This window comes from Panthera leo, chromosome B2 (genome assembly GCF_018350215.1).
Source record: "Panthera leo isolate Ple1 chromosome B2, P.leo_Ple1_pat1.1, whole genome shotgun sequence".
NCBI lineage: Eukaryota > Metazoa > Chordata > Mammalia > Carnivora > Felidae > Panthera > Panthera leo.
In genome coordinates this window covers 35,194,460-35,208,091 of record NC_056683.1, presented here as the reverse complement: position 1 = coordinate 35,208,091, position 13,632 = coordinate 35,194,460, and the positions used below count along the sequence as shown (strand labels likewise).

Genomic DNA, 13,632 nt, shown 5'->3' with positions numbered 1-13,632 from the left:
CCTTCTACCATACACAAAAATTAACTCAACATGTATCAAACACATACGAGCTAAAACTATAAACTCTTGGAAGAAAACACAGGGGAAAAAGTCTTCATGACCCTCCATTAGGCAATGGCTTCTGAGATACGGCGCCAAAAGCAAGAGCAGAAAAAGAAAAAATAAATTGGACTACATTAAAAATTAACAATTTTTGTGCTACAAATGGTAACTTTTAGGAAAGTGAAATGACAACCCATAGAATGGGGGAAAATATACACAAACTCTATTTCTGATAAGAGTTCTAGTCCCACGTCGGGCTACGCACTGACAGTGCAGAGCCTGCTTGGGATTCTGTCTCTCCCTCTCTCTCTACCCCTCCCGTGCTCTCTCTCTCTTGCACTCTCAAAATAAATAAATAAACTTAAAAAAAAAAAGTCAGATAATAAGTTGGGAGATATTGAGCATCTGGAACTCCTGTACACTGCTGGTGGGAATATAAAATGGTGCAGCCGCTTTGGAAAACAGCTGGACAGTTTCTCAAAAACTTAAGCAGGGTTACCATATGATCCAGCAATTCCACTTGCTAAGTATGAACTCAAGAGAATTTAAAACATGTTTCTGCACAAAAATTTGTACATGGATATCCAAGCATTATTCATAATAGCTCAAAAATAAAGCGATCCAAATGTCCATGAACTACTAAATGGATGGATAAAATGTAGTATATCCATACAATAGAATATGATTGAATAAAAAGGAATAAAGTATGGATACCAACAACATAGGTGAACCTTGAAAACCTTAAGCTAAGTGGGAGACAGTCAAAAAAGATGACATGTTGTAAGACTGTATTAATAAAATGCAAAAAGTTAATAATAGAGGCAATCTATAGAGACAGGAAGTAGATTAATTAGTGGTTATGCAGACACAGAGTGGAGAAGAACGGGAACTGACTGTCGGTAGATCCAAGGGTTTCTTTCTAGAGTGACAGAAATGTTCAAAACTTAAATTGTGGTGATAGTTGCACAACTTTGTGAATGTACTAAAAAACACTGAATTGTACGTTTCAAACAGGTGGATTTTATGGCATATAAATTAAATTTCAGTAAAGATGTTTTTAAAATGTGTATTTATAGGACCTACAGCTCAGGGGTTAGAGCACTGGTCTTGTACAGTGTATATTTATAGAATTTGAACTTACCCCTGCTATGGCATTTATTAAACTATGCTGTTATGATTTTGGCTAAGTCACCTGGTCTATTTCCTCACCTAAAAAAATAAAGGGACTGAACTAAGAGGTTTTCAAAGTCCCCTCTAGCTCTAAAATTTTAAGGGTATTGGAAGGCTTTGGGAAGTAGAAACACTTCAATTCATTAGAAACTAAAGACTTATGTCCAATTACATTCCTAAATGACCACTTCCAGTTGTGCCATCCTAAATGCAGGCACCGTGCTAAGCACACAAGAAACATGATCTTAGTAAATCATCACAGCAATCCCAAAAGGTAGGTGTGATTTTTTTTATTAAGTTTTTAATTTTAATTCCAGTATAGTTAACATACAGTATTCTATTAATTTCAGGTATACAATATAGTGATTCAACAATTCTGTACATTACCCAGCGCTCATCATGGTAAGTGGACTCTTAATCCCCTTTACCTATTTCACCCATTCCCCCCACTTCCACCAACCTCCCCTTGGGCAACCACCAGTTTGTTCTCTATAGTTAAGAGTCTTTTTTTTTTTTGGTTTGTCTCTTTGCTTTTTGTTTTGCCAAAAGGTAGATGTGATTAATCCCATTTCACAGATGTTGAAAGTAAGGCTCAGAAAGGTTCCATAACTTGCCAGGATGTGGAGTCAAGGGTGCCTGACTTCCAAGTTGATGCTTTTAACCTTTATGCATGCTGCCTCCCTTACCAAGTATTTTCCTATTCTGAGCTGGCAGTTTGGAAACCACAACACCATGCCCCTCGATTATCACAAATGACTGGCTGAGAACTGGACAAGTGATCAACTACAATGATTCCTGGAAAAAGAATAAAGCGATAACTTATTACAACATTTTTCACATCTTGATTTTGTGACTAGTGATTCCAGAGATAGCATTTTTTCCTGTTGAAATTAACAAAGATATTCCAAGCAAGCAAGCGAGGATAATGTTTGTTCAAAAAAACTACAATAAATTACCCAACGACATCCAATCAAAATCCACTATAACTCATTTAAAGGACTAGAAAAGAGAGCAGGGAGAATTCTGGAAAGGATTCCAGTAAAAAATTCTGAAAAGTATTGGAAGGTGGGGTACGTGTAGGTAATCCCTCAGGCAGAAGAGAACATCATATTGGTGGGCCTTCAGGAGAACCGTGAAGGGAACAGAAGTACAAGCGAGGTTCAAAAGAAAATCAACTATCACCATTTCTGATGACTACTTCACAACCTTTGTAAATCTCTGCCTACTTTCAGGACACATAAAAACCTCACTAAACCCCCAGTTTTTATTGCAAAAACAATAGTTTTTGGTTTTCTTTTTCTTTTTTTGGTAATTCAAGTATACAATGGTATTATGATACTGACTATATTTTTGCAAGCTGTACATCCTTTCTCCTTGAGATTTTGACATATTTCCCAAGTTACTGGAAGGGTCTTTACCAATAACTTCATAAAGTTTCTAAGAGCACGTGGGGATCTTCATAATAAGCCCTCTTTCTGGCTTTCGTTAGACAAGTGGTCCTCAACTGGGGGCAATTCTGGACAGGGACATTTGGAAAGTCTGGAGACATTTTGATGGTCACATTTGAGGGGTACTGGCATCTAGTAGATATGATGTCAATTAAGCACACACAAAAAATCTTGTCCCTTTGGGTTGGGATTTCATACCAGCAAAGCAGCTCCCTTGCTGAGATTTGAAAGCCTTCAACACAAGGATTTGTATTAAAAACAAAAAACAAAACAAAACAAAAAACCACACACACACAAAACAAAAAAAACCCTCAAACACAAAGTCATGGCTTAGCATCAAGTATGAGGGCACTGACTGAAATCAGCTGAGCAAAGGCAATTCCTTTACCTCCAGAAAGAAAGAAGATCCAACTCTAGCAGGAATGAGCTTTGCCACAGAGGGAAGTTCCAAAGAGTGAGCTTGACTCTTAACCTGCAAGGGCACAGGCAGGGTCACTAGCAGAATTATAAAAATCAAGGTATCATGCACCACCCTAGACATCCTGAATTGCCAGAATCTCTGGGAGTGGGATCCTGGTGCAGAAGTATTCAAACTCTTCCCTGTTGAGAAAAGGCACACTCCCAAATGGGAGACACTGCTCTAGAACAGCAGTTCAACTAGGGGTGATTCTGCTCCCCAGGGGACATTTGAAATGTCTGAGACATTTCTGATTGTCAAAACTGGAGGGGCACTACTGGCATCCAGTGGGTGAAGACTAAACGTCCCACAACAAAGAACTGTCCCGTTCAAAATGTTAAGAGTGCTGAGGTTAAGAAATTCTGCTTTCAAGGGAGGCCAGGGTGGAGGCAGGGGGGGGAGGGGGGAGATAAGCCAGGAGGCTGTTCACTTCTGAAGGAGCATCTCAGGAATAGAAGGAAGCCACTGACAGCTCTGATGAGATGTTCTCCACAATTCCTTCTGTGTCTCAGTCTAGGAAAAAAACAGGACAGAGGCATAACCGATAGAATGACTCTAACAGAACTTACAATAAAAGTTTGTTTACTGCAGAAAACAGGTTAAGAGGTCCAACTAAATGCGAACCTCTCCTTTGTCCTGTTTAATACAGAACTTCTTTATGGTTATAAATATGTCCTAAACACTGATTTGACAGTAAACACCTGGAGGTGCTCAGCTTTCCAAACTAAACAGCTGTGCCAACTAGGCAAGTCTAAGATGTAAAATAGATGCATCTAGCTACACAAAAAGGGGTGGGTGCCTCGGGGGCTCAGAAGGTCGACTCTTGAATTTGGCTCAGGTCATGATCCCAGGGTCATGGGACTGAGCCCCAAGGTGCGGTCCGTGCTGAGCATGGAGCCTGCTAAAGATTTTCTCTCTCTCTCCCTCTGCCCCTCTCCCCTGCTTGCATGCTCTCTCTCTAGAATAAATAAACTTTATTTCTACCTGCTCGTATCCTCATCTTTTCCAGTTTCTATCATTGAAAAAAAAAAAAAAAAAAAATCCTTTCTCTCTAGAATTCCAGTGCTCGTGTTCTCCCTCCAGAGCCAAGTTCCTTAAAAAAAGAAAAGAAAAAAAAAAAAAAAAAAAAAAAGGCATCACTTCACCTTCGTGTTTCTAAGGTCTCCATGTCTTTATTAACCACTCAAATCACATTTCTGCCCCCCTCACACCACTAATATAGCTCTCAGGTCACCAATGGCTCTCTACATGCCAAGTCAAAAGGACGTTTTCTCAATTACTACCTTAACTGACCTCTCCACAGAAGTTCCTGTTGCCAGCCATTTCCTCCCTCAAGTGCTCTCAAACCTTAGCATAATTCTCTTATCTCAGAGACCATACCCCTGAATGCTGGTATTCATCACAGTTGTCCTTGATCTTCTCATTCCCTCCCTGGCTTTAACTACCAGCTATTAGTGATTTCCAAATCTCTTCTCCAGTCTAAAACCCTCCAGAACTCCAGACCCATCCACCTATCTATATACCAGACACTCTGGCAGAAATTTCCTTCTGTTCCCTATATGTAATGTGCCCATAACTGACTTATTATTCCTGTCCTCCCACCCCCGCAACCCATTTCTCCTACTGTATTCTGTTTTGTAATTAATGGAAACACCAGTTCTCCATATTTAAAACCCCTCGTTTTTCATCACCACTAATGAACCAATCACTAAATCCTCGATTCTACTCCCTGTATAGTTCCCACACTCATCACCTCCTTTTTAGCTCTACATTAATGGTAGTCAAGGCTCTCAACATCTGTCCCGTGGACCATCACAAAGATAAATTTAATCTCTATACTGCCAGTTCTCCTTCTCCTCTCTGATCCATCCTCAATTCGCCCCACAAATTATTTTTCTGAAACAAATCAGCTAATGTTACTTGTCTATTTAAAGCAACTTCCTTGAATCCCCATGTCCTGCTGTGGAACAATTTAGCAAGGTGGTTAAGAAGGCAAATGGACTTGGAAAAAGCTAAATACAAACACTGATTGTTTGTGAATCTTCCACTACTGTATAGTCATGAGACAGTACTTAATCTAAGCCTCTGAGTTTTCATCATTTTATAAAATGGGGATAATTGTGTCTTTCCAACACTGCTGTGAAGGGATTACGAGATGATGAATGTAAAACATTTGTCCCAATACCCAAATTTAAGACTTGGTAATTTTAATAAGACGAAGTTCAAATTACTTAGCTTCCCATTATGACCTGGTCACTGCCTACCTGTTCAGTCTCATTTCCTATTCCTTCCTCACGTTCTTCACTGCCATCCCATTTTACGTCTTTTTGCTTTTGTACAAATAATTGTCTCTGCCCACCATGGGGAAAAGCCCCCATGCTCTTCCAATCAGTGAACTCCTTATTCCAGCCTTGATGTTTGTCCTTTGAACCCTAAACACAACTCTGGTCACTTTGTATTATAGTTATTTCCATGTCTCTTCACACTAAATTGTCCCTTGTGTTAAAAAGAAAACCACAGGCCCAAAATGGTGTCACTTAGGTTAGGGCCCCAAGTGAGCAAACCAAGACTTGACATCTAAGCTAACTGCAGTTTCAAATCCCTTGGAAATGTGACTTTACCCAGCCAACATGGAATTTCCCGGTCAGTGCTAGAACATTTACTGATAAACCCCATTCCCCCTTAGAATGACCTTGCCTAAAAAACCGGCAATGCCTAAAAAAAAATAATTTCCTTTACTTCACTCTCTACCTTGAAAAGCCTTTCCTTTCCTGTAGCCCTTTAGGAGCTCCTCTCTACTTGTCAGATGGGATGCTGCCTGATTCATGATTTAATTACAGCAATTAGATGTTCAAAATTTACTCGTTTGAATTTTTTGTTATTTAACACTTGAAAGCAGAGATAAGTGGAGAAAATATCAGAACAACAGACATGGAAATTCACCTCAGAGTCATGGAACCTGATCAGTATCGTCTGAACAAATTTATACAAAGGAACTGATCATTCTGTTCTCAAACTAAGTTAACTAATGGGTTGGTTTATTTTACCATTTATTCTTCTTATTTTTAAAAATACATCAACCTAAGGAGGGTTTAGGTGAGAATAGGAACCTCTCATTTAGAGAATCTCTGTGGTGTTGCTAGGTAGCTTGTTAGAGGAACAGGGATTAAAACTGGATCTTGAAAATTGTTTTGGTTCAAAGCAGAAAGAGCCTAACATGGACACTCTTTGGTATGCGAGTTGGACTAAGTGAACTTTAGTCAAACTTCAACGTAGCAAAGTTGAATTTAGGTTAAAGGATGTTGTTCCTTAGAGAGAAATTGTGATAAACCCTGGACACACGATTTCATTAAGGGAGAAATGCCCATAGAGGATTCCACCATGGAAACAACCAGATGAGCAACCTGAAAAAGTCAGAATAGTTAAGCATCCGGGAGTAGTTTCTATTATCAAGCGATGACTAAATACTTTAAATATACTCGCGAATACCAAGGCTATACGAGCTCTTAAATAGGAAAACCTGTGACCAGCAAGGTTAGTGGTCTTAGGAACACTAGGCAGGAGATTTTTGTAGCAAATGGTGATTACAAACACCCCATTATCGGGTCAATAAATCAAGTCATATAACTCTGAAATCCTACATGCTATGTTTATCGCATACAAGTCCACACTTTCTTAGAAAAAGACGTTTCGAAGGGGGGCGGGGAATCAACTCAACATACTAAAAAATTAGGAATTTTGTCAAAAGGGCAGTGAAATCTAGACTTCGCTAGCACCGATGGTGTTCTGAACACTGCTGTGACACCTGCGAAACAAGCCCCAACAGGGTCGACCTCGCTTTGCTCGGCCCCGCGGAGCCAAGGAAAAGACGTCTTATGGGAGTCGATCCTGGGGGAGCTGCCGGCGGTGCTGTCAATCTGCGAAACCCCAGAGGCTCAGAAAAAGAGGTTTGCGCAAGGGCAAGAGGAAAAGGGCCGCGCGAGGGTGTCACGGACGGGAGCGGCGGTGAGGCTGTCACAGGGCGGCCTCCCCCCTCCCGGCCTCGGGCCCCAGTCACTCACAAGCGGGGCCCGCGCCCCCTCGGGCTCCTCCCGCCTCGGGGACTTCAGCCTCCGGGCGAGGAGGGTAAGCCACCAACCTCCTACTTCCGGGCGCGCAACCCGGAAGCAACTCCCATGCCACAGGCGAGGCCGCGCGTGCTAGGGTGGCTCCTTCCTCACGCCTCGCGCTTGCGTCAGAAACAGAACCCGCGACTTGGCCACGCGCGAGCGCGCGAAGTCCCGCGAGCTCTGGAGAGTGCGGGTTCCTGCTCCCCCTGGCGTCAGGTTCCTCCTGCTCGTTCCCTTTCAGGCCTTACCAGGGTCTGTCCTCTTCCGCGCTCGCGCGGATTTAGCAGCTGAACTGATTCATCCAACGGCCTTTGATTGCCCCCCCCCCCCCCCCCCCCCCCCGCTACTCCGTGCCAGGCAGCGTGTTAGGCATTAAGGAGTGGGAAGGACAGGTAATGGAGGGCAGGCCCTTACCTGTGGGAGCTTAGTTTTAATGAGAGAAAGACAACAAACATTTAGTTTCCAACTTTCCGGGCTAGCGGAGCAAGGACAGCAGGTGCAGAGCATGCGTTCTCCTCTTCAACCTCTGTCCCAGGGTAACCCCTGGCTTTATAAGGCATTTGCATTACAGGTTCTGCGCCCCCTGGTGGGGAGTGACGCCATGACAGTTCCAGCAGGAACCTTGTAGGGTCAGTTCTCCTCCACAGGTAGGAGGCGTCTCCCCAAAGATGTGAGGCAGCTTCCATTAGAGACCGCCTCCTGCATGGCTCAAGACCCTACTTACTTAGAAAAAACTGTATCCTCGGTGACTCCTCAACCCCCGTCTCCTCCATTATGACCGTGTACTGGTGGTTTAATAAACCACTTCTTGCTTGGTACCTCCCTGCTGTCGTTATTCGAGCGCGGATCCTCCTATAAATCTTTCGAGGGGAATCCAAGAACCGAGACTTCCACTGACACCATGCAAGCTTCCCCCAGTAACATCTTTTGGTGCCGCGACTCCGACCGCCCAAGGTAAGACAGTCCTCACCCCGTTGAGGCTAGAGGATCCCTATCTGATTTACTTTCTCGGAGATCAGCTCTCACTCTGCAATTTGGCCACTACTGTTACTGTCTATAGTTCTTCCTCTCCTAAACCACTTCTGCCATCACTCTCACAAAGTCTGTGCCCCTCAAACCCCGAGGACGTGCTGTATATATGTGAAAGCCTCTACATCTGCTGGGCCGGTCCATTTTCATACTCATTCAATCTCCTGGATGATTCATCTAACCAGTAGTTCTCCCTCTGTGTTGTTGCCTCAAATCACACCTTCTTACGTGTTTCCCTCCCCTTCCCTTTCCGGAAAGATGGTCTCAATCAGCCTCTGATACTTAAATCCAAGTTGGGTACATGATAATCACAGTCTCCAGCGGGAGTTTATTTCTAAGAGGGTAAGGGCAAATCTTTGTGTCTATTCCAACTCCTCGAGTTAATACTTTTGAGAGGAAATCTACTCCTGAAAACATTGTTGCACTAAATGCTAACTAATTTGGATGTAAATTAAAAAAAAACAACAACAAAACTGAGAGGAGCTTGGGATGAAATCTGGAAATGGAACCACATAGATGTTGAAGGCTGGGGCATACATCCTGGCACTCAGAGACTCGTTAGGGGTTATAAAATATACCAGATCCCTCCCTCATGGGCACCTCAATTTGGGGGAGGCAAGTAAAGAAAGGACAGGCTGCAATAATACTAATTTGGGCTGTGCGCCTCCCCTGAGGGGACATCCTTGAAGGGTCATTCTTCAAAGGAGGTAGAAAGGCCACCTCTCCTCTTGATACACAACATTCCAAGGGGACACTCTTGGAATACTGTGTCTACTTCTTCCCCTTCTCTTTGCTATTCCCTTACATATGGGAAACCCGATGGCAGTTCCCGGGGTTCACCACTGGGATGCATCCTCACTAACTGGGATAAGTTTGACCCCCAACCTTTAAAGAGGAAAAGGCTCATCTTTTTCTGCAATACAGCATGGCCCCAATATAAACTAAGAGATGGGGCAACAGGGCCCTACAATTGGACACTGGATTATAACACCATCTTAAACTAGACCTATTTTGTATAAACCAGACAAAGTGGTCTCAGTTCCCTTAGGTCCAAGCCTTTATGTTAAACAAACCTCACACTTTTCAAAACCTGCAAAATTCAGCTGTCCACTTTAGATTTCCTCACAGACCTAAGTCCTAAGTCCCCTCCCCCACCACCAGAGGAGGCTTCCCCAAGCCCCAACAAATCCTACCATAGCCCAAAACAATGATCCATTGCCCCATATCCAAGACCACCAACACCGTCAAGTCCTAACAAGCCCCTTCCAATTCTGTGTCTCCTCCAGGAAATAGTTGAGCCAACCAGAACCACCATGTGGGTCCAAACTCCCTTCTTTATGAGTGATCTCCACCAAATCCAGAAGGACTTGGGAGATTTTTCCTAGGACCTTGACAGTTACATGTCAGGACTTCAGGGTTTTATACTAACTTTTGATTTGTCCTGGAAGGACATAGTGCTCATTCTCAATCAGACTCTCTCCAAGGCAGACTGAGATAGAATTGGGGAGCCCACCATCTAATCTGGGGATAAACTTCATAGTTCCAGTGCAAGGTATCTGCAGATAACAGATCCTCATGGCAGATAACATGGCAGTTCCAATAACAGATCCTCATTGGAACTATGACACTGCACAAGAGCAATGGTCCCAAGACCATCTTATAATCTGTCTAACAAATGGAATGTCAAGATGCCAGTCAAAGCCAATTAATTATATAACAAGCTGGCTTTCATAAACCAGGAAAAGGAAGAAAACCCCACAACCTTTATGGAAAGACTGAGAGAGACTTCAGCTAAACATACTCTTGATCCCAGATGAGAGGCTGGTCTTACAGTTCTTAATGGTCGACTCATCACTCAGGCCACCCCAGATATTAGGAGGAAGCTCCAAAAATTATCCCTAGGGCCAGACATCCCAAGCTCTGAACTCCTTAAGGTGGTCAATTTTGTGTTCTATGGCCAGGACCAGGAGAAGGAAAAAAAAGGGAAAAGAAAAAACGTAAGGATCAGAGACAGGCTCAACTCCTGGTGGCCTTGCAATGCCAGCCATCACCCCAGGGTCACCCCCTCAAAAGGGAGACACCAAAAGGAGCCTGCTACCATTTCAAAAAGGAGGGACACTGGAGAGATGTCTGTTCCTTAAGCTCCCTAATATGGCCTGTCCTAATGTCCTCAAACAGGACACTGAGAGACTGCCCCACTAATGGGACAACCAGGGGTTCAGCATCCCTTCAAGCTGTCACCACCATGGATTGAGGCAACCTATGGCACCAATGGGCTCCTCCACTCACTGTTTCCCTCATTGTGACAGAGCCCAGGGTGACCCCTTGACATGGCAGGTAGGACAATTTTCTCTTGGACATGGGAACCACTTATTCTGTCTTATCCTCCTTTACGGTAAGCTTTCCTTCAACTCCTGTCTGGTTATGGGAGTGAAGAGCCTACCAACAAAGCTAACCTAACATTCATATATTCTTGGGACTCAGTCAGTGCCTTTGAGAGGCTCTATGGGAAAAACAGGTCCTACTAAAGCCAGACTACTCAAACCCAACATCCCTGGTCCAACCAGGAGATAAGGTCCTAATTAAAACCTGGATAGATTGAGCTCCCGGATCCCAACAAATGCCTTTATGGAAGGGACCCTATACTGTTCTTTTATCCACCCCTACAACCATCAAGGTCCCAGGAATCTCCAGCTGGATCCATCTCTCCCGAGCCAAGCCTGCTGTGACCTCTAACAAAGAGGACAACCCTGATACCTCTGAGTATACCGGTGAGCCACTGGAAGACCTCAAACTGCTCTTCAAAAAGGGGCCATCTCAGATAAATCCTAAAGTCCTCTATTCTGTTATGTCCAATACCTTAGTGTAGTCCTGCAGGGGGACTTCCAAGACTATACCCTTAAAGAAATCCATAGGTATGGCACCTCTTTGATCACAAGCCACTTCTGCCTCATGCTGCCCCGTAGCCCCCCTCACTTAATACTGCTCAACGCTATCTCAACAACACCAATTCTAATTCCTCTTGGTGGATATGTGTGGGACCCCACTTAGCCATTGTAACTCCCGCACCTGCTTCATTGTGGGCCACCACCAATAACCCCATTAGTTTCACCTATACCCATCTCTGGATACCAACATGGACCTCCCAGCCCCACATAAGTGCAAGAAACTTCCAAAGAAAGGTCATGGAACACAGCACAAAAATCCTAAATGCTCAGGGGCCCCGCCCAACACCTGCTATTTTGGGACTGTTATAATCTCAACTTAAACTGTCTAATATGACCTTCCCAATCTGTGTTAGTACTAACCCAACATCTGGGACCCCAGTGGGTTTTATTCCCTTGTCTCCCTGCCTTTATAATTTCAACCTAACTTCGGCAGGTGAGTCATTCTTTTGGGAAAGTGTTTCTGATTGCTACTTTAACACTGTTAAAGAGGAGCTTTTGATAAGGATCCCAGAACATATGTTCCAGGAGTTTTTCCAACAGGGGACAAGGCTGTTAATAAGGTGTATTGAAGAAGAAGGAGGTTATCTGGGCTGACGGGTGGCCCTGACAATATTGAGACATGGAGGACCAAGGACGGGGGGTGATGGTGACCTTTGGGGGAAGGTTAAGAGTGGGTCTTTTAAGGGGCACCTAGGTGGCTCAGTTGATTAAGCATCTCACTTCTGCTCAAGTCATGATCTCATGGTTCCTGGGCTCAAGACCCACATCAGGCTCTGTGCTGACAGCTCAGAGCCTGGAGCCTGACTCGATTCTGTGTCTCCCTCTCTCTCTGCCCCTCCCCTGCTCACACACTCTCTCTCTCTCTCTCAAAAACAAACTTAAAAAAAATTAAAAGAGTGGGTCTTTTAACGGTGTTAAAGTAGCAACGCAACTCTACAACATCTAGTCATGACCTCTTTGCCCACCTTCATATTGGCTTTGGTCCTCTTTAGGGCCACTGCTGGCCCTAGGGGAGCCCCTTTTGAAAGTGCCTTTATTTCTATTCTAACCAAGGTTCACCTGTGTCCTCAGAAGGGACTCTATTTTTGGAACTCAAGCATATGTGACCCTTTCAGATGGATGGAAGGGCACTTGTTCTTTGGCCTGGTTAGTTCCAGATGTATCCCTCATAGGAGTTACTCAAAGAGTTTCCCTCTCTATGGTAACTGAAACACCCATATCCAAGCAAGAGGTCCTTACACTCCTCTTGCTAGGGGCCCTTCTAGGGAGCAGCCTTAGGACTGGCCACAGGGATCACGAGGACTGTCCTCCACTCTCTCAAGAATTAGGCAAATCCATTCAAGAAACTATGTAAGTCTTGGCAACCTTAGGCCACCAACTCAACTCATTGGCAGGTAGGACAATTAATTTTCTTTTAGACACGGGAGCCACCTACTCTGTCTTAACCTCCTTTACAGGTAAGCTTTCCTTCAACTCCAGTCTGGTTGTCCTGGTGGTCACTCTCACGGGTAGTCCTCCAAAATCGAAGGGCATTAGATAGCTCACTTTAGCCCAAAGGGGCACATTAGTCCAGGAAGAATGTTGCTTTTATGTCCATCAGTCAGGTTATTCAAGAAAGTATCAAAAGACCTCAAACGCAAGCCCATCGTCTCCTATCAGCAAGCACATCCACCATCTCCCTATCCTGGGGTCTTATGTCATGGATACTTCCCTTCATGGGACCTTTCCTTTGCGTGATCCTTTTGCTTTTTGAACCATGTCTTCTTAATCTTATAACTAAGTTCATCTCCTCTTGTGGTAGACAAGACCAACTTCACCTCTTACTGCAACAAGGATATCAGCCCCTTTCAAGAAAACATCAAGACTACTATAGCCCCTGGACTGGAGTGGTCAAACCTTCTGAGACCAGGACACAAGCCCTACTCCACCCTATAACCTCATACCACCTCCTCATGGCTCAGACAGATATCAAAGAGTGAGACTCTAATGAAAACACTGCCTGTTCAGTAGGAAGCAGCTACAGAAGCTTGACTTTGGTCCTCAACCTGAAAGATTTCAGAGCCCCAAGTCCTTGAAGGGGAAATAACAGAGTAGGCACTTGGTTAGCTATGAGCTGGAGGCAGGGAAGGCCATAAACAGGTTACATTTAGAGACCTGAGGGCAAAAGGTTCCCAACTTTCCAGGGCTCTAAGACCCAGAGCAGCAGGTACAAGGCTTGCGCTTCTCTCTAACTCTTCTGCCCCAGAGTAACCCTAGACTTCATTACAATGCATTTGCATTAGTTTGCCATCCCCGTTGGGAAACGGACATGACAGTTTCCCGAGACAGTTTCGACAGGAACCTTGCAGGGTCAAAGTTCCCCCTACCGGTAGGAGTGAAAAAACAACTGTAGCCTCGGGGCAGTCGCCAACTCCAGGCCTGCCCACTCC

The 13,632-nt window shown here is 44.2% G+C and overlaps 1 protein-coding gene across 4 annotated transcripts in view; it reads right to left on the bottom strand.

Annotated features, from left to right (window-relative positions):
* The window catches only part of CB2H6orf89 (chromosome B2 C6orf89 homolog), a 39,663-nt gene that overhangs the window by 25,368 nt on the left and 663 nt on the right, over positions 1-13,632 (bottom strand). The window contains exons 1-2 of one of the 4 annotated variants that reach the window (XM_042938594.1): positions 3,548-3,602; positions 3,049-3,132 (exon numbers count right to left, since the gene is read on the bottom strand). The exons of 1 other annotated variant lie outside the window; for it this stretch is intronic. In XM_042938594.1, coding sequence (XP_042794528.1) covers positions 3,049-3,132; positions 3,548-3,561 — 98 coding nt within the window. In that variant the 5' untranslated portion in view covers positions 3,562-3,602. Of the gene's footprint in view, positions 1-3,048; positions 3,133-3,547; positions 3,603-7,178; positions 7,438-13,632 lie in introns of those variants that run through there. 2 more of the 4 variants (XM_042938598.1, XM_042938596.1) reach the window with 2 other exon arrangements.